The sequence below is a fragment of the Rhagoletis zephyria genome, unplaced genomic scaffold (genome assembly GCF_001687245.7).
Source record: "Rhagoletis zephyria isolate East Lansing unplaced genomic scaffold, Rhagoletis_zephyria_1.1 Rzeph_scaffold_02128, whole genome shotgun sequence".
Taxonomy (NCBI): Eukaryota; Metazoa; Arthropoda; class Insecta; order Diptera; family Tephritidae; genus Rhagoletis; species Rhagoletis zephyria.
The window spans coordinates 32,712-57,005 of record NW_016159212.1 but is presented as its reverse complement, the minus strand read 5'-3'; the positions used below and the strand labels follow the sequence as shown (position 1 = coordinate 57,005).

General features: G+C 33.0%; 1 protein-coding gene across 4 annotated transcripts in view; it reads left to right on the top strand.

Moving 5' to 3' along the window:
- LOC108366081 (optomotor-blind protein-like) overlaps positions 1–24,294 on the top strand; it is a 71,373-nt gene that overhangs the window by 33,429 nt on the left and 13,650 nt on the right. For all 4 annotated transcript variants that reach the window (XM_017620362.1, XM_017620363.1, XM_017620364.1 and 1 more), the window contains exons 4-5: positions 11,481–11,627; positions 12,995–13,071. In XM_017620362.1, coding sequence (XP_017475851.1) covers positions 11,481–11,627; positions 12,995–13,071 — 224 coding nt within the window. The remainder of the gene's footprint in view (positions 1–11,480; positions 11,628–12,994; positions 13,072–24,294) is intronic.

Sequence of the window (24,294 nt, the reverse complement as noted above, 5' to 3'; positions counted from 1 at the left end):
ATTTTGGGATAAAAGCTTCTGACGATAGTTCATTCATTTAAGAGTCTCGTGAAGATACTAAACATACCTAGTCCACTGATCCTTAATAATAATATTAGTTATATGGAAGGATAAGGTTTTGTCGCCTCTCCAATGGATTGTCTAATCATAAGATGAAAAGTTCGAGCTCAAATTAAGCATATGTGATAAATGTTTTCTTAGACAGTAAAATCCCCATACGGATGGTTTCCGTCTTCATATCAGGACTCTACGTGGAAACCTAAATGAATGCCTTGGTGCGAAAGACAAGGGGCTCATCACACTAAGCATTATTGTGCCAATATTTTATTGTACTGTAGGCTAAACTATTAATTTATCTCGTTGCAATAGAGTACATAGTTTCTTCCATCAAGCAAATCAAAGAGTACTTGGGACCCCTTGTGGGTTTGGACAGTGTTTCAATCCTTGGTTTAATCTCGGCCATAAAGATGGTAGTATACTCTCATCCTGGACATTTGTGTAGTTTCTTTTCAAGTAATTTCTTCTCAGGAGACCACAAAACGGTGGTTGTATAACGATAAGTTCCTTGCTCAATTACACTTCATCATATCCTTGTTCCCTTAACAACATGTCCCATAGACGTAGGCGATGCGTGCCATTTTGAAATATATCTCGACTTCACTACTTTTAAACCCAGTGCTTTCACCGAGACAACTGACATTTTCTTTTAGAGTCGAACAGTGTTCTATTAGGTTCCCAGTCTTATAATATGCGGCAAAGATTTCTGCTTGGAATTTATTGTAGACCTCAGGCCTCCCGAGTAGAAGCTAGCCCCAATTACATTCTCTATTAGTAATGCCGCATTTTCGCCTTGCAACCCTAACATCCCATTCTTACCTTATTTGAAATCATGGAACTTCTAACCCGTCGATGTGGTCTGTGCTAATGTCTTAATTACTTTCTGCTGGAAGTTGAGGTACTTTTCTTTTAAAGCCAATTGCGTCGCGCATAAAATTGAGCAAGCTCGCGTTTTCTTCCTCGGTCGGTATACCTGAAACGCCTCCACTTTTTCAACTAACATATTAATTGTATCTATGCATTTATGAAGCAATTTTGTTGCTCATATCATCTTCACAATATTCCCAGCTCAGCTGTTGCCATCTTCCTTATTTCCTAGAAGAAGACCAAAAAAATTATGAGCTGACACACACACACACACACACACACACACATCACAAACAATATTGAATGTTGTCATTTATATTTCTCATCAATACGAAACAATTTTTTATAGCATGTAATTTTTATCAGCCACTTAATCGCACATTCATTAAGCGCTACACGAAGTTTAGTGAGTTGCAATGAAGAAGGAGAAGAACAAGCTGATCTGCTGGTTGGCTTGAACGCGGCGCAGCACCACCTGAAGATCGGTGGCTTGGTAGCATTTAAATAGTGCTGAGCTAACAAAATGTGAGAACAAGCGAGCGAACGTGTAGCAACACGGACACAAAAATGGCGCTGCGACTAGTGTGGCATGAGAAGAAAAAAATATTAATTTAAAAAATATTGGCAACAAGTTAAAAAAAAAACAAAAAATTGCAGCGTCGAAGCGTCAAAGCGTGAGCGGGTGTTCGTTCGCCTGCTGACTAATTAACTTTGCTGCGGTAACAAGGCAAGACAAAAGTATGTCCAGCAGCACACAGGCAAGAAGACAAGTTAAATTGCTTGTGATGAGAATCTTTAAAAATGTGCCATGAGGCAAAGGCACACACCTATATTTATGTACGAGTATACACAACTCCATATACATATATAGGTATATGGGCGCTTGGGTCATCACTTCATTTGCACGCGTTCGCGATCAACGTTGGCGAGATGACATTATTTAGAGAAAGCGTTAAATTAACGGAGGCGAGACAGGTTCGCTGGAGGATGCCGCGGTGGACCACCGTGGACCGCCGCGTTGATTGCCCTGCCTGAACGGCGTGCGAAACCGGCATTCCTGAGTGGTGTTGAAGCAGCGCTAAAGTTATCATAGTATGCGTGTGAATGCGGGCGGTCTAGCAAAAGACAAACTAAAAAGTTATTAACAAGCGGATAAATAAATGAGTGATAAAAAAATTAAGAAAATATATACAACGATTTTAAGCTACCAACTTCGGGTAGTGCACACATATTCCTTGTCTCGCTTTAACTTGCTGTTTGGCGATTAATTTGTCCACGCAGCACTGCGTGCAGCTTCAGCTTCAGCTTCAGCCGCACTGCTTGCTACAGTAGGCGCTTGCTGTCGCTAATTGTGGGATTACGTGTTCATTGGCCATTTTGTGTTCTAACCTCTCCTCTACATGACCTATAATACCAAGTGGTCGGCAACGTTTCGAGTAGAAAGTGTAGCCACATGTGAGTGATAGTGGCGATGCGCCAACAATAAACGAGAAATCGCCCAAATATTGCCAAAACATTTACAAATTACGTTTTCTTATGTTCTTGCCAACAGTTCTGTCTATTAAAGAGAGATTAAGANGCACATATTCCTTGTCTCGCTTTAACTTGCTGTTTGGCGATTAATTTGTCCACTCAGCACTGCGTGCAGCTTCAGCTTCATCTTCAGCCGCACTGGTTGCTACAGTAGGCGCTTGCTGTCGCTAATTGTGGGATTACGTGTTCATTGGCCATTTTGTGTTCTAACCTCTCCTCTACATAACCTATAATACCAAGTGGTCGGCAACGTTTCGAGTAGAAAGTGTAGCCACATGTGAGTGATAGTGGCTATGCGCCAACAATAAACGACAAATCGCCTAAATATTGCCAAAACATTTACAAATTACGTTTTCTTATGTTCTTGCCAACAGTTCTGTCTATTAAAGAGAGATTAAGAGAAAAGTAGCCAGGTATGCTTAAAAATCAGGCGGGACGGAAGAAAAGAAGTTTTATGAACACTTTCACCTATGGCTTTCGGCAAAAGTTTGAACCAATAACAAATTTTCGAACTATTATTTCACATTCTAAGAACCTCAGGTTCTTAAGGTGTTAAGTTGGTTGCCCCAAGTGAGAATAAACTTGAACTTATGCTTATGGTTTCTTTGTGATACTACTACTCAGTCTCAGAAAGCTCCTCAGAGCTGATTATAAGTAAAGTACTTTGGCCGTAACTAAGCTGCATAAAATGGAGTGTTGAGTTAATTCCACCTCATCGTCCTCTAAGAGCTGCGATGCTGGTAATCTGGTGTGATATTTAATCTCACCGCATCAGTACCTATCAATTCCCCCGCTAGACAGACGTTTTTGACTTTGCGAGCCCAGGAAGAATGACCTTAAAGTCGCCTATTTCCTAGTTCCCGCCTAGCGTTTGCTGAGTCGGCACGACGCCCATCTCCCTAAGAGTAGACCATCTGTCCACGATTAGTCCAGAGTCAAATAGTTAAGGGTACTCCCACTCTCTTTGACCAACTTATCTACTATGGAATTTCCTGTAATATCTGACTAGGAAAAAAATTAGGCGCAATTGAAAGAGTGGTCTGGCCTGATTGTCTCTGGGTTATCAGAGTATATGTGGTCTAAGTTTGAACATTCTGATGGCTATTATTGGGGTCAGTTAATACCGGACGGCTATCTAAAGGGAATACCAGCTAGTGATGGATGTTCATCGAACTCCAAGTGTTACTCCAAACTCCAAGTTAACTTTCACGCTTTCTGTTATTAAGTTCTGAGTTTCAATGAGTCCGATTCACAGATGTAGAAACGGTGTAAGATAAATGACGAAGCAGAAGCTACTTGATCACGTCTAGGCCACATTCTGGGAAAAGAAAAGAAAAAAGGAAACAAAACAAAAGATAAGAAAATAGAATAAAATGAAATAAAAGAAAGTAAGCTAAGGAAAGAAGGAAAAGTTTATATAATAAGCTTTTTTACTATTATTCAGTATTTCGAATGCGCTGTTACCCTATATATGCTACACAAAAATCACAAAAAATTTGGGCATTTCATAGCAAAATATGCCATGGAAATCTCAAGCTTTTTTGAAGCTTTTGAAATACTAAAAAAAAATATACACAAATAAAACAAGAAATATGTATTATTGAATATAGTCCATTTTAAAATTAAAGAGCTTTAAAAGTTAAACTACACTTTGAAAATGTGTATACTTCCCGTACAAAAGTAGTCTGATCTTTTGAAAGTTTTTTTTTTTTAAGTTTTTCATATTATACATACAGCGCGTAGAAAGATCGGCTAATATTTTTTCAGTAAAGCTGTTCTATATTTTTTATTTTTTTTGTTAAAAAAGCGTCATTAGCAAGCTTTTTGCTACTTTTCTATCATCATGAAAAAGAATTTAGTAAGAAGATATATAATCGTAAAAGCCTGGTTAGTTCAGAGTCTAAATCGGTGGTGGGCATCAGCTTGCCCGTGGGCAAAGCTCTTTTATGCTTTATATACTAAAAATATATAAAACCACCGGTCTAAATCTAGAGCAGTGTTGGCCAATGAAAGCTTTTATTTTGTGCCAGCCGTATACAAATTGAACAAAGAGCTAGAGCAATAAAGCTTTGTTGAGAAAACTTAAGAGTTTTGAAGAGCTTTTATGTAGCATTTGAATTACTTTCGAATTATTAGAGTGCCCATAAGCTTGAACGAAGAAGCTGATTAAGCTTTTATGAACATTTTTTTAATAGCTTTTTTAAACTGTGGAAATTTGGTCTCATAGGCCGTTTGTTGTTTGAATCTTTAAGTTTCCTCCGATTTTTCCCTTTTGTTCCACTTATTCACTAAGTTGTAAAAGATTATAAGACGAATGTCTCTCATAAGCTCTGCTTCTCCATTTCTCTGTAGGTCAGTATGGACTTTCCAAACTTTAGTCACCAACTTTCTTCCTATCGCTTACTCGATACTTCCCTTCTGATGCCCTTTAAAACCCTCCTTCGTATACCTCTACCTACCTCTTAACAAAAGAAAACGATTATGACAATTCATCGCTTACGACTTGAAGTACTCGTACATACATCTCTAAGAATAGAAGCGATCGACGTTTGTTGGTGTGTGGCATTTATTTATTAGCCTGAGAACCAAAGTCCGAAATCCAGAACGTCAGGATAATTGCCGGTTAGCTGTTAGCTGTTGTGCGCAGCGCGATTTCGTTGATGGTTTGTTGGCGCCAGGCGTGTCGGCACACACACACACACACACACTCGAGCATAAACACAACCATAAGCACAAACCGAGCTTGTTTGCTTAAGCCACAACTACCGATTGCTCATAAGTACTGGATAGCGTACTATGCTGATTATTGGTGTTGTTGGCAGTTATCCAGTTATGCTTGTGCATACAACATGTTGATGAGTCTCATTTCGTGGCATGCAGCATTGCACCGCTGGCACACCGCCGCCGCCTCCTCAATTCATATAACAAGCTACTCATCCATGCAATGAGCTTGAGCTCCAGCATCCTCCATGTGCATGTGTGTGTGTGTGTGTGTGTGCATGTGTTTGACTCCTCCTGTATACTTTGCTTGTCCGTCCGTTTAGTTAGCTCGTTTCGTGTATGATTAACAAGCGTGTTGAGTGTTGGGCGGTCCCGTCGCCGACGCCAAACGATGCGGTTGTGGATGCCTCTCGACCGTTTTCTGCTGGTTCTAATTTGCCTGGTGATTTATTGAAATCAAATGCCAAACAAGGCGCCAACAAGCGCGCACAAACACACGGACAGACATGAAGCGTGAGCTTATGCAGCAGCAGGAACAGCATCAGTGCAACAACAATAACTACATTGGCAATTGGCAACCACAACGTACGCGACACGTCTCACCAAAAACGGTGCGGTCCAAACACGAAATGTTATTGTGTACACAAATAAGTAAAAATGCTTTTGCAAATTAAGACAAATCGATCAGACTGATGATTAACCTTTGTTGTTAAAGTTGACTGCTGTTTGTTATTCGTTTGCTTGTTTACTTGTTTTCCCTAAGCGCCAACCTTGCGCCACTGCAAGTCTCGTACATATTTGTGTATGTATGTACATATGTAGGTAGGTAATAGTTTGCGTTGGGATTTGAATGCCATTAAATTAAGACAAGACTAGGAGATGATGGGCCAGAGGAGGAGAGGAGCAGAAAACACCTCTAAATTTATAATTTTATTTCAAAGGAGAAAAAATCTTAAAACTTAGGCGACAAATATGTTTTATTCAAAAGTATGCACTTTATTCCTCTGTAAAAGAATATTGAATACTCAAATCTCCAAAACACTTATAAACTCTCCTAACAAGTCCTAAAAAATAATATTTTTCGCAACACAAAAATCTAAAAAGTGACGATCTCCCGCTGCGTGTCGGTGTCAAATCCATAGAAAGCTTTAAAAGCTTAAACCGCGGTACACGTGTTGATCCTGACAAATTTAAAAGCTCTGTTGGCCTTACACAGCTTTTAGATTAGCTTTTACCAGTGATGCTCGCGGACGGAACTCTTCAAAGCTCTCTGTAGATTTTATATGGACGCGCACGGAGTACACGCTCTCTCTGAGCATCACTGGCTTATACCCTATGTCTAAACACATATATATAAAATATAACAGCTATGGCCAGAGGGGGCATTTAACATAACCGCGAGCAAAAAAGCTTTAGAAAGCTACTCCGGCGAGATATGTTTAAAGTAAGGACTGACATATTTATATTGAGTTTCAAAAGCTCTACATGTGTCTAAGAACTAACTAATTCTGATTAAAATGCTCTTGTGAACATTTTCGAAACTTTTTAAGCAACCTGCACTGCACGGCTTGCAACCTGCACTGCAAAGCTTGCTTAAGCCTTTTCCATGTTTTGAAACAAGAAAACAAAGGTCGAAAAAACGCTTATTGTTATGCGATTATGAGCTTTTTAGACTATTTAAAATCTGAACGAATTAGAAAATTTTTAGAAAAATATGCACTGGATTTATAAAACTCTTTTGAAGCTTTCGGAACTTTAAAGAAAGTCTACAAAATATTGCATAAATTAAGTGCTCTATGAGGTAGTCAACTCTTAAGTTTAACTAACTGAACTTTAACTAACTAAAGCTTAAAAGTTTAGCTAAACTCCTTAAGGTTGAAAAGTTTCCGGACTGAAGTTTTCCGAGCTTTGGGAGCTCTCGGAGCTTTTTGAAAAGTTTTTCAATTATTCAGCACTTCGAAAGCTGATACAATAACTAGTTGGTTGTAGTATCTTCACTAAAGCTTTTCTCGGTACGTAAAAGCTCAGGCGAGCAAAATTAAATGCTTTCTTAATATTTCTTGGCATGCAAAACATCTTTCCGCAACCAACGAGATTATTCGGTCTCAAATTTTTTGGACTGAACTCGAGAAAGCTCAAGTTTGCTTGTGAAAAAGCTTTGTTTACAAGCTTTTTATTACTTTTCCATCAGCATACAAATAAATTGCAAAAATAATACAATTCAGAATGATGAAAGTTTGAGCCACCAAATAAAAAAAAATGCCAGCCTTTTTCAATATTATACCATTGATATGTAATCAAGAAGCCTGCGTTATTTATTAGTACCTGCTCGCGCGCATATTTTTCAGTTCACTTGAATCTAGAGCAATAAAGCTTTGCTTAAAAAGTTTAAAACCTTGGCCGAGCTTTTCTCTGTAGCTTTCGAATTTCTTGCGAAGTATATCGAAAACTCATGCACTTAATTTAGGAAGCTGGAAATCTTTCTTGAATGAAAGAGAAGTAAAAAAAATATGTTTTAAAAGTTCTACTGCTGTATTTAAAAGCCTAGCGAAGCTTTTGTAGGGTATTTAACAACTAAATTTGCCACTTACAAAATGCTCAAAGCGTCGCTGTTAACTTTTTCTTTATAATTTTGAAGACTAGCCCTTTTTTGGTAAATTTTCAAAAGCTTTCAGTTCTTTCTCTCTTTCACTTTAGCTCTGACGTTTTACTAGCAATTAAATAAATATTTAAAATATATATATTCATAAAAAGATACAAGACTTATCCTCGCCACCAGTTTTAGTACCACATTTTATAATGTCAAATTCATTTTTCATTTAAATTACTTCATATTGTTTTTGCCATTTCAATAAAGAATAAAAATGTTTTGCAGCTTTTTTTATGTTATTAACTTTTACAACATCATTAACCACATTCATTCAATCGTTCGAATGCCTAGCAGCTGTGTACGAGTGCTACATGTAAGTTTGTATGTGCGCTCGAACATTTGAGAATAACAAATATGGCAACACTGTCACAAACATAAATTAAATATTTCACTTCGATTTCAATTGCCATTGTTGCGATCGTTTATTTTTTTTTATTATATATTTTTTGTATTAACAGCGGCGGTGCATTGATTGTTGTTAGAGCGAGTTGCAGTTATTTATGCATTAATTAATATAGTTATAATAGCAACAACAACACATAAATATTTATCTGCCTGCACATTGACATTCAGTCTGGTAATAAACGCTAATAATTGTCATTTGAATGACGACATAAAAACAATTGTTAATATTACTCACTCACTCGAGTTGTGTGCAACGGTAGCAGCGAAACAACGAAAAAGACTAAAATGATTATAAATTTTAAATATGGAGATCGTACAACAATAAACATAAAATAGTTGGCGCCCAGTGAGTTAATCGTAAAGCATATATGTATGTATATAAATAAATAAACGCAAGGACATATGTACAAATTTAAAGCTCTGCGAGTTGGTCGTTAAAACTGTAAAGAAGAGGTGGGTGTTATGAAATATGTGGAACCTGGTCGGTTTAGACTTGGTTTTAATTAGACTTTATGCCTCAGTTGAAGCGTCTCAATTGTGGGTATTTGGTGTACAATGGGGCAAAACTGGCTAAAATGTATGCACAAAATTTCAAATGTTAATTACAAGTACTCAATTCACTCTTCAGTTTTGTGAAATTTACCTAATCTGTGACATAACTTTTTTTTTTTAAATTTTTTTTTATATAATTTTTACGTTTTTCTAGTTTTTACATAACAAAACTTAAATTATACAAAATTTTACTATTTTTTTGTTTGGTTTTTTTCAATACCTATTTGAAGTCGAAAAAAATCATAATTAAAAATTTGTGTTTCCAATATTTGTTACAGTTCTGTAATATTCACTTTTCATAACATTTAAACTTTATTTGTAAACTACATTTACTATTTTCTATAACTATTTTAAAATTTAGAAATTTTTCGTAACTATTTTAAAATTTAGAAATTTTTCGTAATTTATTTAGGTTTTTTTAATTACTATTTTTTATTTTTTATTTTGGTAACATTCTTATATTTAAAAACAATCATGATTATTATTATTCAGAAACCAGTGGTTTCTTATTTTTATTTTTTGTTTCATTTTATAGACATTTGAACTTTTTGAGTTTTTAATTTTTATTCGAAAAAATCGTTTTTAAGTTCGTTAATATACATATACATATGTATAGTATATTTGAATGCAGTTTCAGGTTTTTAATATCTCTTTTTATTTTCTGTAAAATTATGTACATTTAAATTTAAAAATATTTCAAATTTTTGGACAAATATTTTAGATATGTCTTTATAATATCTTTCTCCTAAATTCAGGATTTTTTTCAAATGATTTTAAAATGCATAGTTGTGCACAGACGAGTTTTTTCGTATTTTATTTATTTTTTAATATGTTTCGTAAGGTTTAAAGTTATTTCTACAAAACCAAATTAATTTTAAGAGTCTAAATCCAAGGCTTTAATGTTTTTCAGAAAATGAAAAAAAAAATGTCAAAATATTAATATTTTTCTAAATTTTTTCCCTCTTAAATTTCAAACTAGCGTCATATTCTCAAATTTTTTCAAACTTAAACTTTTTTGTCCAAAAAAATTTTCATCATCTCTGCATTAGCTTTAGTGCTGCTATTACCACTGCTGATAATCCACACCTACAACTCTCCACTAGTTGACTTGTTCACCCATAAGTACCTACACTGGGGATCAAAACTGAGTGCATGGTGATTTTTGTTAAATATTCGCAATGTTTTTGAAGTTAGATTTTTTTTGTTATTTCTTTAAGAAAATTAGGTTTATGCTTTAATCAAAACCACATATGTCAAACTTTCAAACTTTATACAGAGCTTAGAAAAATTCAACAAATTTTCATCTACATTTTGAACTACTTAACCCGAGTTTTTAGAAAAATTTTGGGTAAGCAGTTACATCGGTTATGTATTTTGGTAAAATAAGTGCAAGATTTAAGAGCTTAAAAAATCGCGATTATTGTTAATGGTTTTTTTGCAACGGATTTTGCGTTTTTTTCACATAAGAAGTTCAGATTAGAAAGTTCAAAATTTAGATAAAAATTGATTGAATTAATTAAATTCTGTATAAAGTTTGAAAGTTTGACTTATGTGTTTCTGATCAAAGCATATGTTTATCAAAAAAAAAAAATAACAAACAAATTTTAACTTGAAAAACATTGCAAATATTTAACAAAAAAACTCCGTGCACTCACATTTGATCGCCAGTGTACATGTATATATACATATGCATGTACTATATAACTTCCTCTCCCACTCACTCGCTCATCAGTTAAAATTTTTACGATTTCCACAAAGTCTAGAGCCAACTGCCAAAGTGATTTAGGCAGTAGCCAAATGAATTTGGCATTCAAGTGTTAACATGACTTCTCAAAGCAACAACAAACAACCACATCAACAACTAGTGGCAATTGCATGCAATATTTAATGTGGAATGCAAGAGTATGCCACTTATGATGTTTGTGGTAACACTAAAATCACACACTGAATTTTCGCACATACATACATGCCCTCACATGTGTACGAAGTTGCGATTATTTATGGCAGCAACGGTGATTTCAGAATGCACATAACGTCTTGTAGTCTGGCTAAAGATATATCAATTGGTTATAAATAATTGCCAATTCATTGCAGTTGTCAATTGGCATTAGCTAGAAAATATGTTTGGCTGCGCAGAAAAGTATGTAGTTGGTTGTGAGAAAAAATACATAAATATTAAAAGTACACATTTGGCAAGCGAATGTGGAAAATAGTCATAGATAGCGATACTGTTATTATTTATTTTATTGCGTAATTGGCATTATGATTATTTGCAAAAACTGGGCACTTACAACCAGCTGTCCACTTTATTTAAAGTTATCGTCATTTTGAAGTACCTGCGGAGTTGATAGAATTTCAGTGATCTAAGGCGAGAAAAACTTCTGAAATATTCTTTAATTTTTGTATTCTCTAGATTTTTTTTTGTTATACTAAGCAAAGAATATTTTTGTTTTAACTCGTCTAAAACTTTTCTAGATGATTGTAAACTCTCTTAATTCTGAAAAATGCTAAGTTTTTTCTATACCAAAACACTCACCATATATATTTTTTTTTAATTAATTATTTTTTTTTTCATTTTCATTTTTCACTCACTCACTTGCTCTTGTAATTTTTTTTATTGAAACAATATTTTTTTCTAAAGTGAATAACTCATACTAATGCTTTTATGTTACTTCTTTTTCTCTCTTCCAAACAGACGATACTCAATTCAATGCATAAATACCAGCCACGTTTCCATTTGGTGCGAGCCAATGATATACTCAAGCTGCCGTACTCGACATTTCGGACGTATGTTTTCAAGGAGACCGAATTTATAGCCGTTACAGCATATCAAAATGAGAAGGTGAGCAAGAGAATATGAGTGAAATTTTTAAGTATTTATAAGCTGCAGAAACAATTTTGGTAAAATATTAAATTAAAAAATAAATTTAAAATAATAAGTTTCACGATTAAAATTTTGGTAAAACATATTTATAAGCTGAAAAATAAATTTAAAACATTTTAAATTTAAAAGCAAAAACTTAAAAAAAAATAATTTTTACGATTAAAAACTTTAGAAAAAATGGCTTTTGCACGACTAGATAAAAAAACCAATAAATTTATTTTGAAATTGATTAATATTTTTTTTTGTGTACAAAAAGTATTACAAATTTTTACCCTATAACTTTTGCGTATTATTAAGAGTATTGCATAAATATCTGCTTTTTTCTCGATTTCCCAAATTTCTTTTTTCAGACCTAAAGAGGTTTAAAAAATGTATCTTTACATTTATTGGACTAAAGTTAAGCAAAATGACAATTACAAACAAAACTTTATAAAAATGGTAAAAATCATTACAAAATTAAAAAAAAGAGTATTTTATTAAAAAGAATATATTAGATAAACTTGTTTTCATTGTTTTGAGCTTTTTATGGTATTAAATAACAAAAAAATTGGCTTTTTCATTTTACACTAACAATTTTTTCCAGTTTTAAGAAATTTCATAATTATTTCGGGAATAATAATTTTTAATATTAATAAAATTTAAAAAACCATTATGAAACTTATTTTGAAAATTATTATAAAGTTTCAAAGAAAAATGTTCGATAAGTTGATATTAAACAAAAAAGTTTACTTTTATCTTCTTTCATTGTTTATATTTTCGTCGTTTAATATTTAAGTTTATATAATTAAAAAGCATATTTTTTAATGATAGCAAGTCATAAAAATATTCAAATTTTTATAATTTTTTTCGCGTTACAAAATTTTATATATCGATATGATATTTTTTTTTAACAGATCAAGCAGAAAATCAAAAATCTAAACTATTACAATTTAAATTTTGCTTGAACTTTCCAAAAAACTGTATGGAAAGTTTTACTGCCGGTTTCACAAAAGCGATTTAAGTGGAAAATGATTTTTTTCTGCAAGTTTCCTTATTAAATTCAAAAACAAAAATAATGTTTCACTTAAATTGCTTTCGTGAAACTGGTTATTAGCAACTTAAAAACAGAGATTATTAAAACAATTTTTACTGCAAATAAAAATTTGTAAAACTTGTTTTTTTTACTCGTAAAAAATGTTTCATAACTAGAAAATATATATAACATTTTATATAAAATATATTTTGTAAAAAATTAAAATTTTTTTTAAGGTTTAAAAATTAATAACAAACATTATCTAACCGCTCTCATATCATATATTATCCTTTTATCTCTTTCACTCTTGCAGATTACTCAATTAAAAATCGATAACAATCCCTTTGCGAAGGGCTTTCGTGATACCGGCGCTGGCAAGCGGGAAAAGAAGTAAGTATCACTAAAGTTTTGTGCAATGAAATACAAAAAAAAAATTATCAAAAAGTAAATTCCATTAAAAGTTGAGATGTGCTCAGTTTGCTTAGAACACCTCCCCCTTTTTTTAAGTAGTTCACTGCCTAACTACGCTGCCGCCTGAATTGCCATTAAATGGGCTGTCAAAGCAATGACATTGCAAGTCGTATGCCTGCCTGCAAGTGTCAGCGTCGAAATGACAAGCGCTTTTGTGCGCTGCTGGCTCTTCATTCCCATCAGCGCGCTTCCGTTCGAACGAGAGTAATATGTATGTATGTATAGCGGTAATTTCAAACAACTGACATTCGCGCGGTTGCGATTTCGGTGAAAGCAAATGCCAACACCAGTCGCACCAATCGCCAGTCACGATGATTGCTCATTTAGCCACCGCGGCGATGTTTGTCTTCCACGCGGAAGTATTCTTGCCACAGTGCACCAGTTGCCTCCTCCTTACATCGGCCACCGTAGCTTTGCTTCTCTCTACTGTCGCGCCTGTCATCCAGCTACTGTAAATGATATATCCAAGTCAATTTCTTAATACCGTCGTTGATATTTATGTGAAAGTGGGCGTCGACTGTTGGCCAACACGGCGAGTTTACTGGCTGCCTGGTTGGATGTCTAGCTGGCTGGTTGGGTTGCTCATGGAATTGGCTGGCTACTTGGCCATGGTGAGCATTTCAGCTTTGTGCTATTTCAGCCACAACTGACAACTTGGCACGCGAAATCTGTGTTTGAGCTTTGAGGCGTTGCCAATGTTTATTGAGTTGTCATTTTTATGTGTGGTGTAACTGAATATCATGACAGTTGACAGTTGGACTACGCCCACAGTGAGATGACAACAGCGGTTTTGCTGTGCTCTGTTCGAATGACAATGAGAGAGCGAGAGAGTTTGGTTAGTGGCGAAAGGGAGAGTAGGAAAAAAAAAATTGAAAGGGAAGAGGATGGAACTGAAGCGGGTTAATAAGGAAACAAAACATTTTAAATGGTATGGAATGAGGCGGAATGAAATGAAACGAAATGGAAAAAGGTAAAATTAAATTAAATTGAACTAAGACTTTAATAAAACGGATTGAGATAGATGATACGAATTCAAATTAAATGAAGTAAAATGACTAAAAATGAAATGATATGAAAGGAATGAAATGAAATGAAATGGAATGGAATGGAAAAAGTAAAGCGAATCGAAATAAAATTAAACAAACCAAATGAAATGAGATGAAACGTAATCAAAGGAAATGAAACGAAGTGGGATGGAACGGAACGGAATGAAATGAAAGGATTAAAGTTGAATGCGAGAAGTGAACTTTAATGAAATGAAACGAGATGAGGTGAAACGAAACGGTATGAAATGAAACGAAATAAAACGAAATGGAACAAAATTAAAAACGTTGGAAATTGTAGAATAGTAGATAGAAAGCACAGAAATTCGTAACTGGGATGAAATATGTATAATGAAAATCTGCAAATTTAGTTGGAAAAAACATCTACTGGAAGTTTCAGATTTCTAAACCGAGCTTGAAAATTAAGGTTGCCACATTTTATGGATGATTGGCAAAACACTCAGACGGAGCCAGATACATTAAGTGACGAACTCGTTCATATGCTAGTGGGGTCTACATACCCAAAACGAACCAGATTTGGATCTGGACAGAGGCGGATCACTCCCCAAACATAACCAAAAAACTCTTTGGGACTTTTTATGATATTGTAACAACAACAACGAACTCTTATGCCATTCTGCCTTTTTGTCAGCGAAATAGGGTTCGAACATACTAAACATTTTTTTTAAATCAGCTCTATTTCCAAATTAGTTATCTGAATTTCTTTTGAACAAATTATCTAGTAATAGTTTTCAAACCAGCTGTAGCTTCCAAACTCGTAATCACCGGATCGCTCATTTCTGTTTTGTCATTTTCATGCGCACTTTTTACTCCACTACACCCTACGCCAATGCACTGGAAAATTCAAAGACAAATTCCCGAAAAACGGCAACTCAATCACTGAATAGATACCTTCCTGACTGAGTGATTATCTTTGACTGCTTACTTATGTTACTGCAAAATCTGTGATTGACTGACCAGCTCCATAACTGACAGTTAGGCAGCCGTAATGTGTGACGACTTTAACCCACAGCACCATAGTAGCCATGCATCCCCTCGACCACAACGCTCGCTAACTTCTACATGCGCGTGCATCTATTATCCTGCTGGACTTAAGTTGCCTGTCATACATTTCACTGCTTCCGTGATTTTGTGATGCTGCTGCGCCTGGCTGCTATCGTAATTTCTACAGCTACAGATTTGTATGCACATTTATTTGCCACCGCGGCATGACGTACGACAGCCTGGCAGCCTGCTCACGTCCGCCCACCGCTCGATGACTTGCTGACATAGCTGCTTCCGACACTGGTAACTTTTCCGTTCTCTCTCGAGTGGGTGAGTTTTAGCTCATGATGCTACCACAAACAAATTTGTCTACATTTATGCTTGTATTGAGTACATACATTTGTGTGCGGGTATTTGAATGTGAGTGGGTGTGTGTGACGGACACAATCAAAAAGTCAAATTTGCAATTGTGCATGTTTGTTGTGGCAGGAAATTAAAATCAATCAATCAACATGGATTTCCGTTTCCTGTCACTGATACGCACAGCATTCCTTCGTCACAGTCAAGGATAATAAGGAGATAGAAAGAGGAGGAGGAAGAAAAAAAAATGCGCTGAGCGCTGATGTAGGAATGATGTAGGAATGATGTTGAAATTATTGTTGTTGTTGTTACAAGGTGGAAATGTTGTACTACGAGCATGAAGTGATTGAAAGCTCCTGTTAATGGTTGGATTTTTGGAATTAGTTGGGTCATAAGGCGAGTGGATTTCGATCGAGATAGTTGAATGAGTAATTAAGGACATATATGTATATCAATTGGATATTTCTAAAACATGCCAGTTTCAAATTTTATAGAATTTGTCTAGAAATTATAATATGCCTTGCTGGATACTTTTTTTGCATAAAAAGGACAATTAAAAAAATTGGAAAATAAATTATCTGCGTATGTAAAAATTATGGTTCTCATTCGAAGTAATATCAGGACTTTTTACCAATTTTTACAAACTTTTATCTTTTCTGCAATATCCGCCAAACAATACTTAAAATTTGTTTACTTAACAAATTAGAAATTTATATATAGAAATATATTTTATATGTTTTTTTAGAAATTTTTGCTTCTGTCTCTATTTAAAAATGTTTATTTTTTTAGAATTTATAAAAGGATAATTCAAAATTGTATCCTAAACAAAAATTTAGACGCCTTATTTTTGGAAATTTACGACTAAAATTTTTTCTGATATTCAAATTTTTTTACAAAAATGTTAAAAAGTGAAAAAACTTAAAGAGAAACAAATTTGCTTATAATCTATCTCTAAGGAAATTTTTCACCTGTTTTTCATTTGCAATTTTAAATGTTTTCCGACGAATTGATCAAAAAGAATTTAAAATCGTATTTAATACAAAGATTTGGAAGACTTTTTTTTTACTTTTGAATTTTTGGCTAAAACGTTTTTCATATTTAAAATGTTTATTATTCTATTATTTTAAAAAGTCTGAATAAAATTAAAAGTAATAAAAACAAATTTAAATTTCGGAATATTTAATCAACATATTTTCTATTTCGACTAGCATATTTCGAAAAAAAAAAATTTCACTTGTTTTTATTTGGAAATTTTTGGATTTTGCAAAATTGATCTAAGTATAATTCAAGCTATAAAAGAAATTTTTTTTAAATTTTGAACTTGACAGTTTTTCTTCTAAATAGACAAAATAATTAGGATTTTATTTTATTTACCAATTTATTTATTTTTTGCTGAGGAAATTCATAAAGATTTAAAAGACTTTTTCTGTACTAAAAACATATTATTTTTTAATATTTTAAGTTTGTTTTCTTCAAAAATCGGAAAAAAAGTTTTCCAAATTAAAATGTTGTTAATAAAATTATGAAATTTTTAAATTTTCCTCTAAGAATTATAAAAATTACAGACAAAAAATGAACATACGTACGTACTTATCGATGGTTCTCTGCAGGAACGACACGACTCAGATCATAACAATTTTTCAGTCATTCTAAAAGAAAAATTAGAAAGCTTTCAAATTACGACTGATTTATAAAGAACTAGCCAATGCCCGCTTGCTTCGCGGCGCCTAATAAGATATTTTGCGTAGGCCAATACATACAAATAGCGCTTAAAAGCAAAAGCGGTCTGTAAAGCATTTTTAGTTTAAATTGAAACGAATAAAGAGTAGAATCCTCCTCACATATAGGCCAAAAATAGCAGTGCTGTGATACCATATGGAATACTAATCCCTTTCGATGTCATGAGTTTTACCGATGGTCTTATTTCCACTTGTGGGATCTCTGCCAAGCGTGCGTAATATTCTTCTATGATCTTGCAACTTCAACAATGGCCCGATGTACCATGTAAGCCAATGAAAGTCCTTATAAGGAAACTAAGGAGCAGAGATGAGTGTTTTCAGTTATAGGAGGGCCAAGAATCTTCGACCAACCATGCATACTTAAACGAATCCTCCATTTAGCCATATGAAAAGTAAATTCGTCTAAGATGAATATAGGTCCAAAGCCGACCAAACCCCTTGTGGGTTTCTATATATTTCGGCTGCAGCGCAATCCATTAGGTCCCTTTTCTGCAAAACCACTGCGTGTCATGAAATGAATACGCATTATGAATTTCAATCAGATTTTATAAAATATAGCGGGTTCAGTTTAAGGAAACGAATTTTTCTCATACAGGTAGCTCACTTTGCGAATTTGAACGAAATCGGTCAATAAATACGACTTTTATAAGTAACTCTACTCCAGCGCTACCTAGCGGCTCCGTTTTTGATAAACGGATTTTCGATTATGCTGAAACTATATCTTTTGAATTTGAAAGAAATCGGTTCATAAATAAAACTTTTATAAATAACTCGACTCTCGCGGCACCTAGCGGGCCTATTTTTGGTAAACATATTTGGTAAACCAATTTGAGTTGAAAATAATTTTAAATTTTTTTTAATTTTGTATGGAAATTGACAGAAATTAAAAAATCATTATAAATTTAAATTGCTGGTGAAACCGGCTGTAAATTTGCTTTTATAATTTTTTATACACATTTTAAATTTTAATATTTTTAATAGAAAGTTTCACAAATCAAATATGCAATTTTTAATAAATTTCTAGTCAACTACTTTCTTTAATGCTCCTTGTCTAATTTTCCAATATTTCCCTCCTTTCGAAATCGCATTAAAAATAATTTACTTAGAAAAAAATAAACGACCATATCAATCACTCTATCTTTCAATCCCTCACAGGGTGCCGTGACTCGTAAGTGACTTGTATGTGCCAACGCTTGACAAGTGTCAGCTGTCAGTGCGAACATTGCGCATCAAAAAGCGTACGTCCCACACAACTATTCGCACCAAGGCAGTCATTGAAGATAGCAGAAAAAATAAGTTCTCACTCCATTATACTTTCTGTGCTCAAAATCCACACCACCCCCTCCTTCCCATGTAAATCACGCGCGCCACAAGCAATTTGACTAGATTTGTGGCAATGATAGAGTCAACACAACCACAAATCAAGCGTTGATGGGAAAGATGAAAGTTAGGGTAAAAGAAATAGAATAAGCAGTAGAAAAATTTTAGTCTGCCAATAAAGGGGACAAAAGTGGTTGGAGTAAAAGTGAAGTGAAACGCAAATCATCAGCTGATAGTTAATTTAGCGCAGATTGGCCTTAAAAGCAGCGCAATTGTCATATCAGTGGCATCAAGCAGCGATGTGTGCCTATATGTTTGTATATGTATTTGTATGCCTTGCAAATAAATACTCTCTGCTGTATTGATGTTACCCAAATAAAGAAAAAAGGCAAGAAAAGAAAATTTTCAACATTAAAAGTGCTGTAGATCTAATCTTTGCAGTCATGCCAATCACTTTAGTCATCATTTTAACCCTCAATTTTCCTCGACGCTGACACATCTTTTTGCTCTCCAACCTAGCAAACCGCTGAGTCACCCAAACCAAAACTAGCTGTGTATATAGAAAAAATGCAAAGCAGTCTATTATACGCACACACACACACACACACACGCTGTGGTAGCTTTGTTTGCCTGCAGCACTTTTGCCATATCCTTAATGAATATCCTGCGTTAACGCCACTAAGCGCCCCAAAAGCAATTCAGAAACGCTTTTAAGTGTTTTTCTATTGTCTACAATACTCCGGCACTCGTTCGCTTTTCCACGACTTTGGCATCGGATTTCCGGTAATTTTTGTTAGAGTAATCAATTGAGTCTGGTGTTGGGTGAGGGAAAAAGAAGATACCAAATTTGTTAAGCGATTTGAAAATCGAGAAAATGATTTGGAGTTAAAGTTTCGTAGCTGAAAAAGAGATTGAAGATGTTCCTTGGGGGAGGAAAATATGAAAATTATATATGTATGTATGTAGCTTCAATATTTTAGTGAAGGCACTGAATTTATAGTCTACTCCAAGTCGCGATACTATTATTTTCTAATTAAAAAAAAAAAATTTACAAAAAATTCAAAAAATAACAAAATATCAGTCATAAAAAATAATCTAAAATAAAGGAAATTATAGTGAAAAAATATAGGGAATTAGAAGTATTAAAAATCAATAAGTGAAAGTAAAATTAAATTTAAAACAAAAAATTTAAAAAATAAAAAATAAACCATAAAAATAAAATATAATATAATAAAGTAAATTATAGTGAAATCATAAACATAAAAACTACAAAAAAAAATCAAAAACAAAAAACTTCAAATATTAAAATCTACATATAAGATTTCATAGTAAGCAAAAAATTATGTAGTCCAAAATTTTGATTTTCCGAACATACTTACATATATTGGAAAATTTTAGTTTTTGTATAAACGCAAAAAATTTTTAATACAAAAATTAAAATTTTGAACAATATAAAACTAATAAAATTTTGTGATTACTAAATACAATTTTAGGTTTTCTGTGCTACATTAAAAGTCTCCTTTTATCACAGCATGCAAGAGAATCATTTGCTCTAACTTCTTTACAAAAGATAATATTTTGTGCTTTTTCAAAAATCTTTGTCTACCTAAAGGCGTATAATATTAAAAATCTAGATCTTCGACCAAAAATTCAGACTACCACCATAAAATATTTAATAGATTAAGTTTGAAACACATAAAATTTTATCCGCAAAGAATTTCAAGGCTTTGCATTTGTTTTCTTTTCTAATTTTGAGAAAAATATACTAAAGGTTTTTACCAATTTGAACTAGTTTTATTTTGTAAATTCATAGTATAAATTTTTAAACTTCGGAAATTTAGAAAGCATTAAGTTTTAAGCAATTTAAAAAAAACCGTTGCCTACTTGAAGGCGCATATCGTTTAAGCATACATATTCAGGCCAAATCCAGAATAGTCAAATGGAATGTTAAATGGCCTAAGTTTGAAACGCTTCATATCAGTTCTGATCAGAATTTTACAAATTTCCATACCAACATTTTTCAAAGTTTAAAAAAAATGCATACATAATTTCTGTCATCCGACCAACAATCGGCTGTATGAAAAGTTTCTTATTTCTAACTTAAACACCCTTTTCTTGGTTTTAACAAGGCAACCCCGATGTCCCGCGCGCTTAAACGACTTTAAATTGGCTGGCTTTCATAGTTCAAAATTTCGATGCAAAAAAAATTTGATTTTTCGTACTAGTATTTTAATGTGTTTTTTTTTTGTTTTGCTTTTGTCTGTTGCGCTTTTAAAAGCCATTAAAAATACCGAAGAATTTCTTTTCTAAATTTTCTTTGGATATTTGATAGTTAAAAATTTTAATATAAACAATTTTTATTAGTTTTATTTTTTCTTTCTTTAGTACACCAATTTTTATAATATTTTTTAACAGTATTTTTTTTCTCTTTTTAAGAAATTAAACTTTTTTATATCTGTTGAAAGAGCTGAAAAAGCTGAAGTAGTCTTGGAAAATTTGTGTAAACATTAAAGTTTTCTTCAATTCAAACTTAAATTTTTTTAAATCTAAAATTTTAAAATTTGTATTATTTTTAAAACTTTTTTTTTTAATTATTTCTTATAAGAAAATTTAAATTTTGATTTTTGTCTTCATAAATTCTTTAGATATAATATCTCGGCATTATCAAAAATATATGCATTTCACGCTTAGAATTTTTTACAAAAGAAAAAAATATTACAACTGCCTAAAATTTTTAATTATTTTCTTTATAACTTCTTTTATCAAAAACATATGCGTTTCACGATTAGAATTTTTTACTAAAGAAAAAATTTTTTAAATTAAAAACTTCATAAAGTACATAGATATCTATATAGTTATCAAATTTTTTTAATTCTGTAGCAAAAACATTGAAATGTTTTAGGAAACAATAAATTTTTAAAGAATTTTTTTAAGAACTTCATTTTGAAAAACCAAAGGTTCCTCAAGAAATCTAAAAGAAATTTTGAGAAAAACTTATTTTTGAGAAACCAAAAGTTAAGGGAAAAAATTTCTAAAAATTGTACAAAAATTATTGAATTAAAAATTAAATTCATACATACGTAGATTGGAATAAAATAAAAAAAAACTGCGAAATAGTTTTAGTTGTTAATTTTCTTTAGTAGACTTTACTTCATTTTAATTTTATTCAAATACTAAACACTTGTTTCTTAAAATTCTCCAATAGTTTTTGAATTCCTGCTATTTACAATAAATTTTATTTTATGATTTTCTTTCTGATTTTCTTTTCTTTTTCTTATAAAAATTCCATTATAATGAATTGAATTCTCTTGAAAATTTATTTAGTTATAAATTATTAAATTTCAGTTTATCATCTTTTTTTATTTCGAGTTCATAACTTTTTTTTTTAATAAAACAAAAGAAAAGTCCATTTCACTGACCGATTACACACCAACCACCACCAAATGTCACAGACGTCTTTCCGAACAGTGGCATTTAAACACCTTGCAACCGGCACTCATTTGCTCGCTGGCGCGAAATGACAACGCAAATCCGCTTGTAAAACGCAGCTCAGACGCGCCTACCAATACACACGAAAAGTATACAGATAAAAAAGAGTACACATACATGCAAGCAACCGGCTCAGCAGAGCTTACAATATCCAAATGCATAAACAACCCCGCTGTTTTGGGTTTCGCATGTGTGCACTTTTAAGCTGGTTGCATGCATGTTGTTGCATATGTTGCATGTTGCTAATATGTTTTTTTTTTGCAGAACTAACAAAATCAAACACAAAAAGTGGAAAAAAGAAAATAACTACTTTTTACATACATATATATGTATTGTAGTGCATTTGCACGAACAACAAAAACATGCTTTCTATGTCCGGCTGGCACTGGCGACTGGCGCAGTGTGGCAGCAGAGGCATTGGTGCGGCTAGCTAAGTGGCAAGTCATGGCATTGACCGTTGTTCATGCGCCAAGCGCTTTGTGATTATAAAATTTTGCTGCAGCTGACTGTTGTTGCAGCATTTTATAAATTTTCGCAGCTCTGAAGCATACTTTTGGGATTAAAGGCTCATGCAAACGTACATAGATATTTACATATCTACATATATCTATATAAAATATACTATAGCTGCGAGCGCTTATTTAAAAAGCTGCGATATTTCTATTGCTAAAATGCAGCTGGAACAACAACAACTAATTGCCGCACATATTTACACTACATCAAGTCAACCTGCAAAAATGTCGTTTTTGGCTTGAAAAGCAAATTTTTCGGTTGTGCCAAATTGTAATTTCAACGACCACAAATGGACCATAAATTTACTTATGTTTTGGCAAATACTCACATATACATCCAAAATTAGATTACATAAGTGATTGAAAAATTGCTCATAAAGTATGCAAACAATTTTGGTGGCAAATTTTTATTCGCACCAGTGCCTTTAAGTATGCTAAGCTTTTAAGCGTACATTACATGAATTTTATGAAAGGGAAAAATTGTGCTGCTACCGAGCTTGTGATGTTATGAACCGAATAGAATCTGATTTGAACAATGAACCAAAAGTCTTAGGGCTGCCCCTTTTCATCTCTACATTCTCATGACAAATAATTTTAGCATTAAAACACACGGAGACCAGATAATACATATGTACATATATATTTCTACAATCGGAAGCAAGGATTTTATACCAAATATTTGGCGCAAAGACTCCAATTCATATCCAGTGTATCCAATATTTTTCGACACTCATACTATGAGACTATTTTTTTTCGCTAAATCCGTCTACCTACTTCTTATATTAAACAAACTTTCTATAATGAAAAATATGGAATTTTAGAGCTTTAAACAGCAGTAATTTGAAATAGGCCTTCTTGGATATTTGGAGTGAAATATTTACACATAAAATTTTTACCGCACCAATTGGTGGAAATCGTGTTCAAGGAACCTTTTTAAAAAAACTCCGAATTCGAATTGTCATCGATAAGCTTAATTTCATTTGACTTTTTTAATGTAATGCCGGAATTCTACTAAGCATTAAATGGCACAAATTTTAATGGTAAAATTTTGGTATTAAAAATATCTGTTAATAATACATACCGTTAAGAAAAACTTTCATTATTTCCACATTTCCATATGGCAATTTTTAAGCGGCACACATTTTTCGCCATTTCAGTGCCAAGTGGAAATTCGGCATAAGTTTCAACCAATACATATCTATGTACATCTACAAGTGTGGCAGCACTATCTCAAAATATTTGTTTATAAAAACCTTTCAAAGCTCTTCCTTTTATACAAAGAGGTTAAATAAATAAATAAGTTAATGTGACGATGATTTCAGATTTTGATATTTTTGGCAACCCTAACCGACTAAGAAATGTTTCTATGTAAAAATAACACCTAACATATTTGTATACCCTTATTTAAATATGTTTCGTACTTTTTTAGTTAACATTGACCAAGTTTTGACATTAAGGTGGCAACACTATTCAAAAATCTTCTCATAAATATTTTTGTTAACATGCCTTAATTGAAAATGGTAAATACTTGGATTTAAAATGAAGCTAATTCCAAATTTTACATTTTTGGCAAACCAGTTTAAAAATATTTCAAGGGTAAAGCAGTCCTCAGCACCTTCGTTTTGAGATTCATATTTTGTAAATTTTTCACACATACATACATATGTACATGGC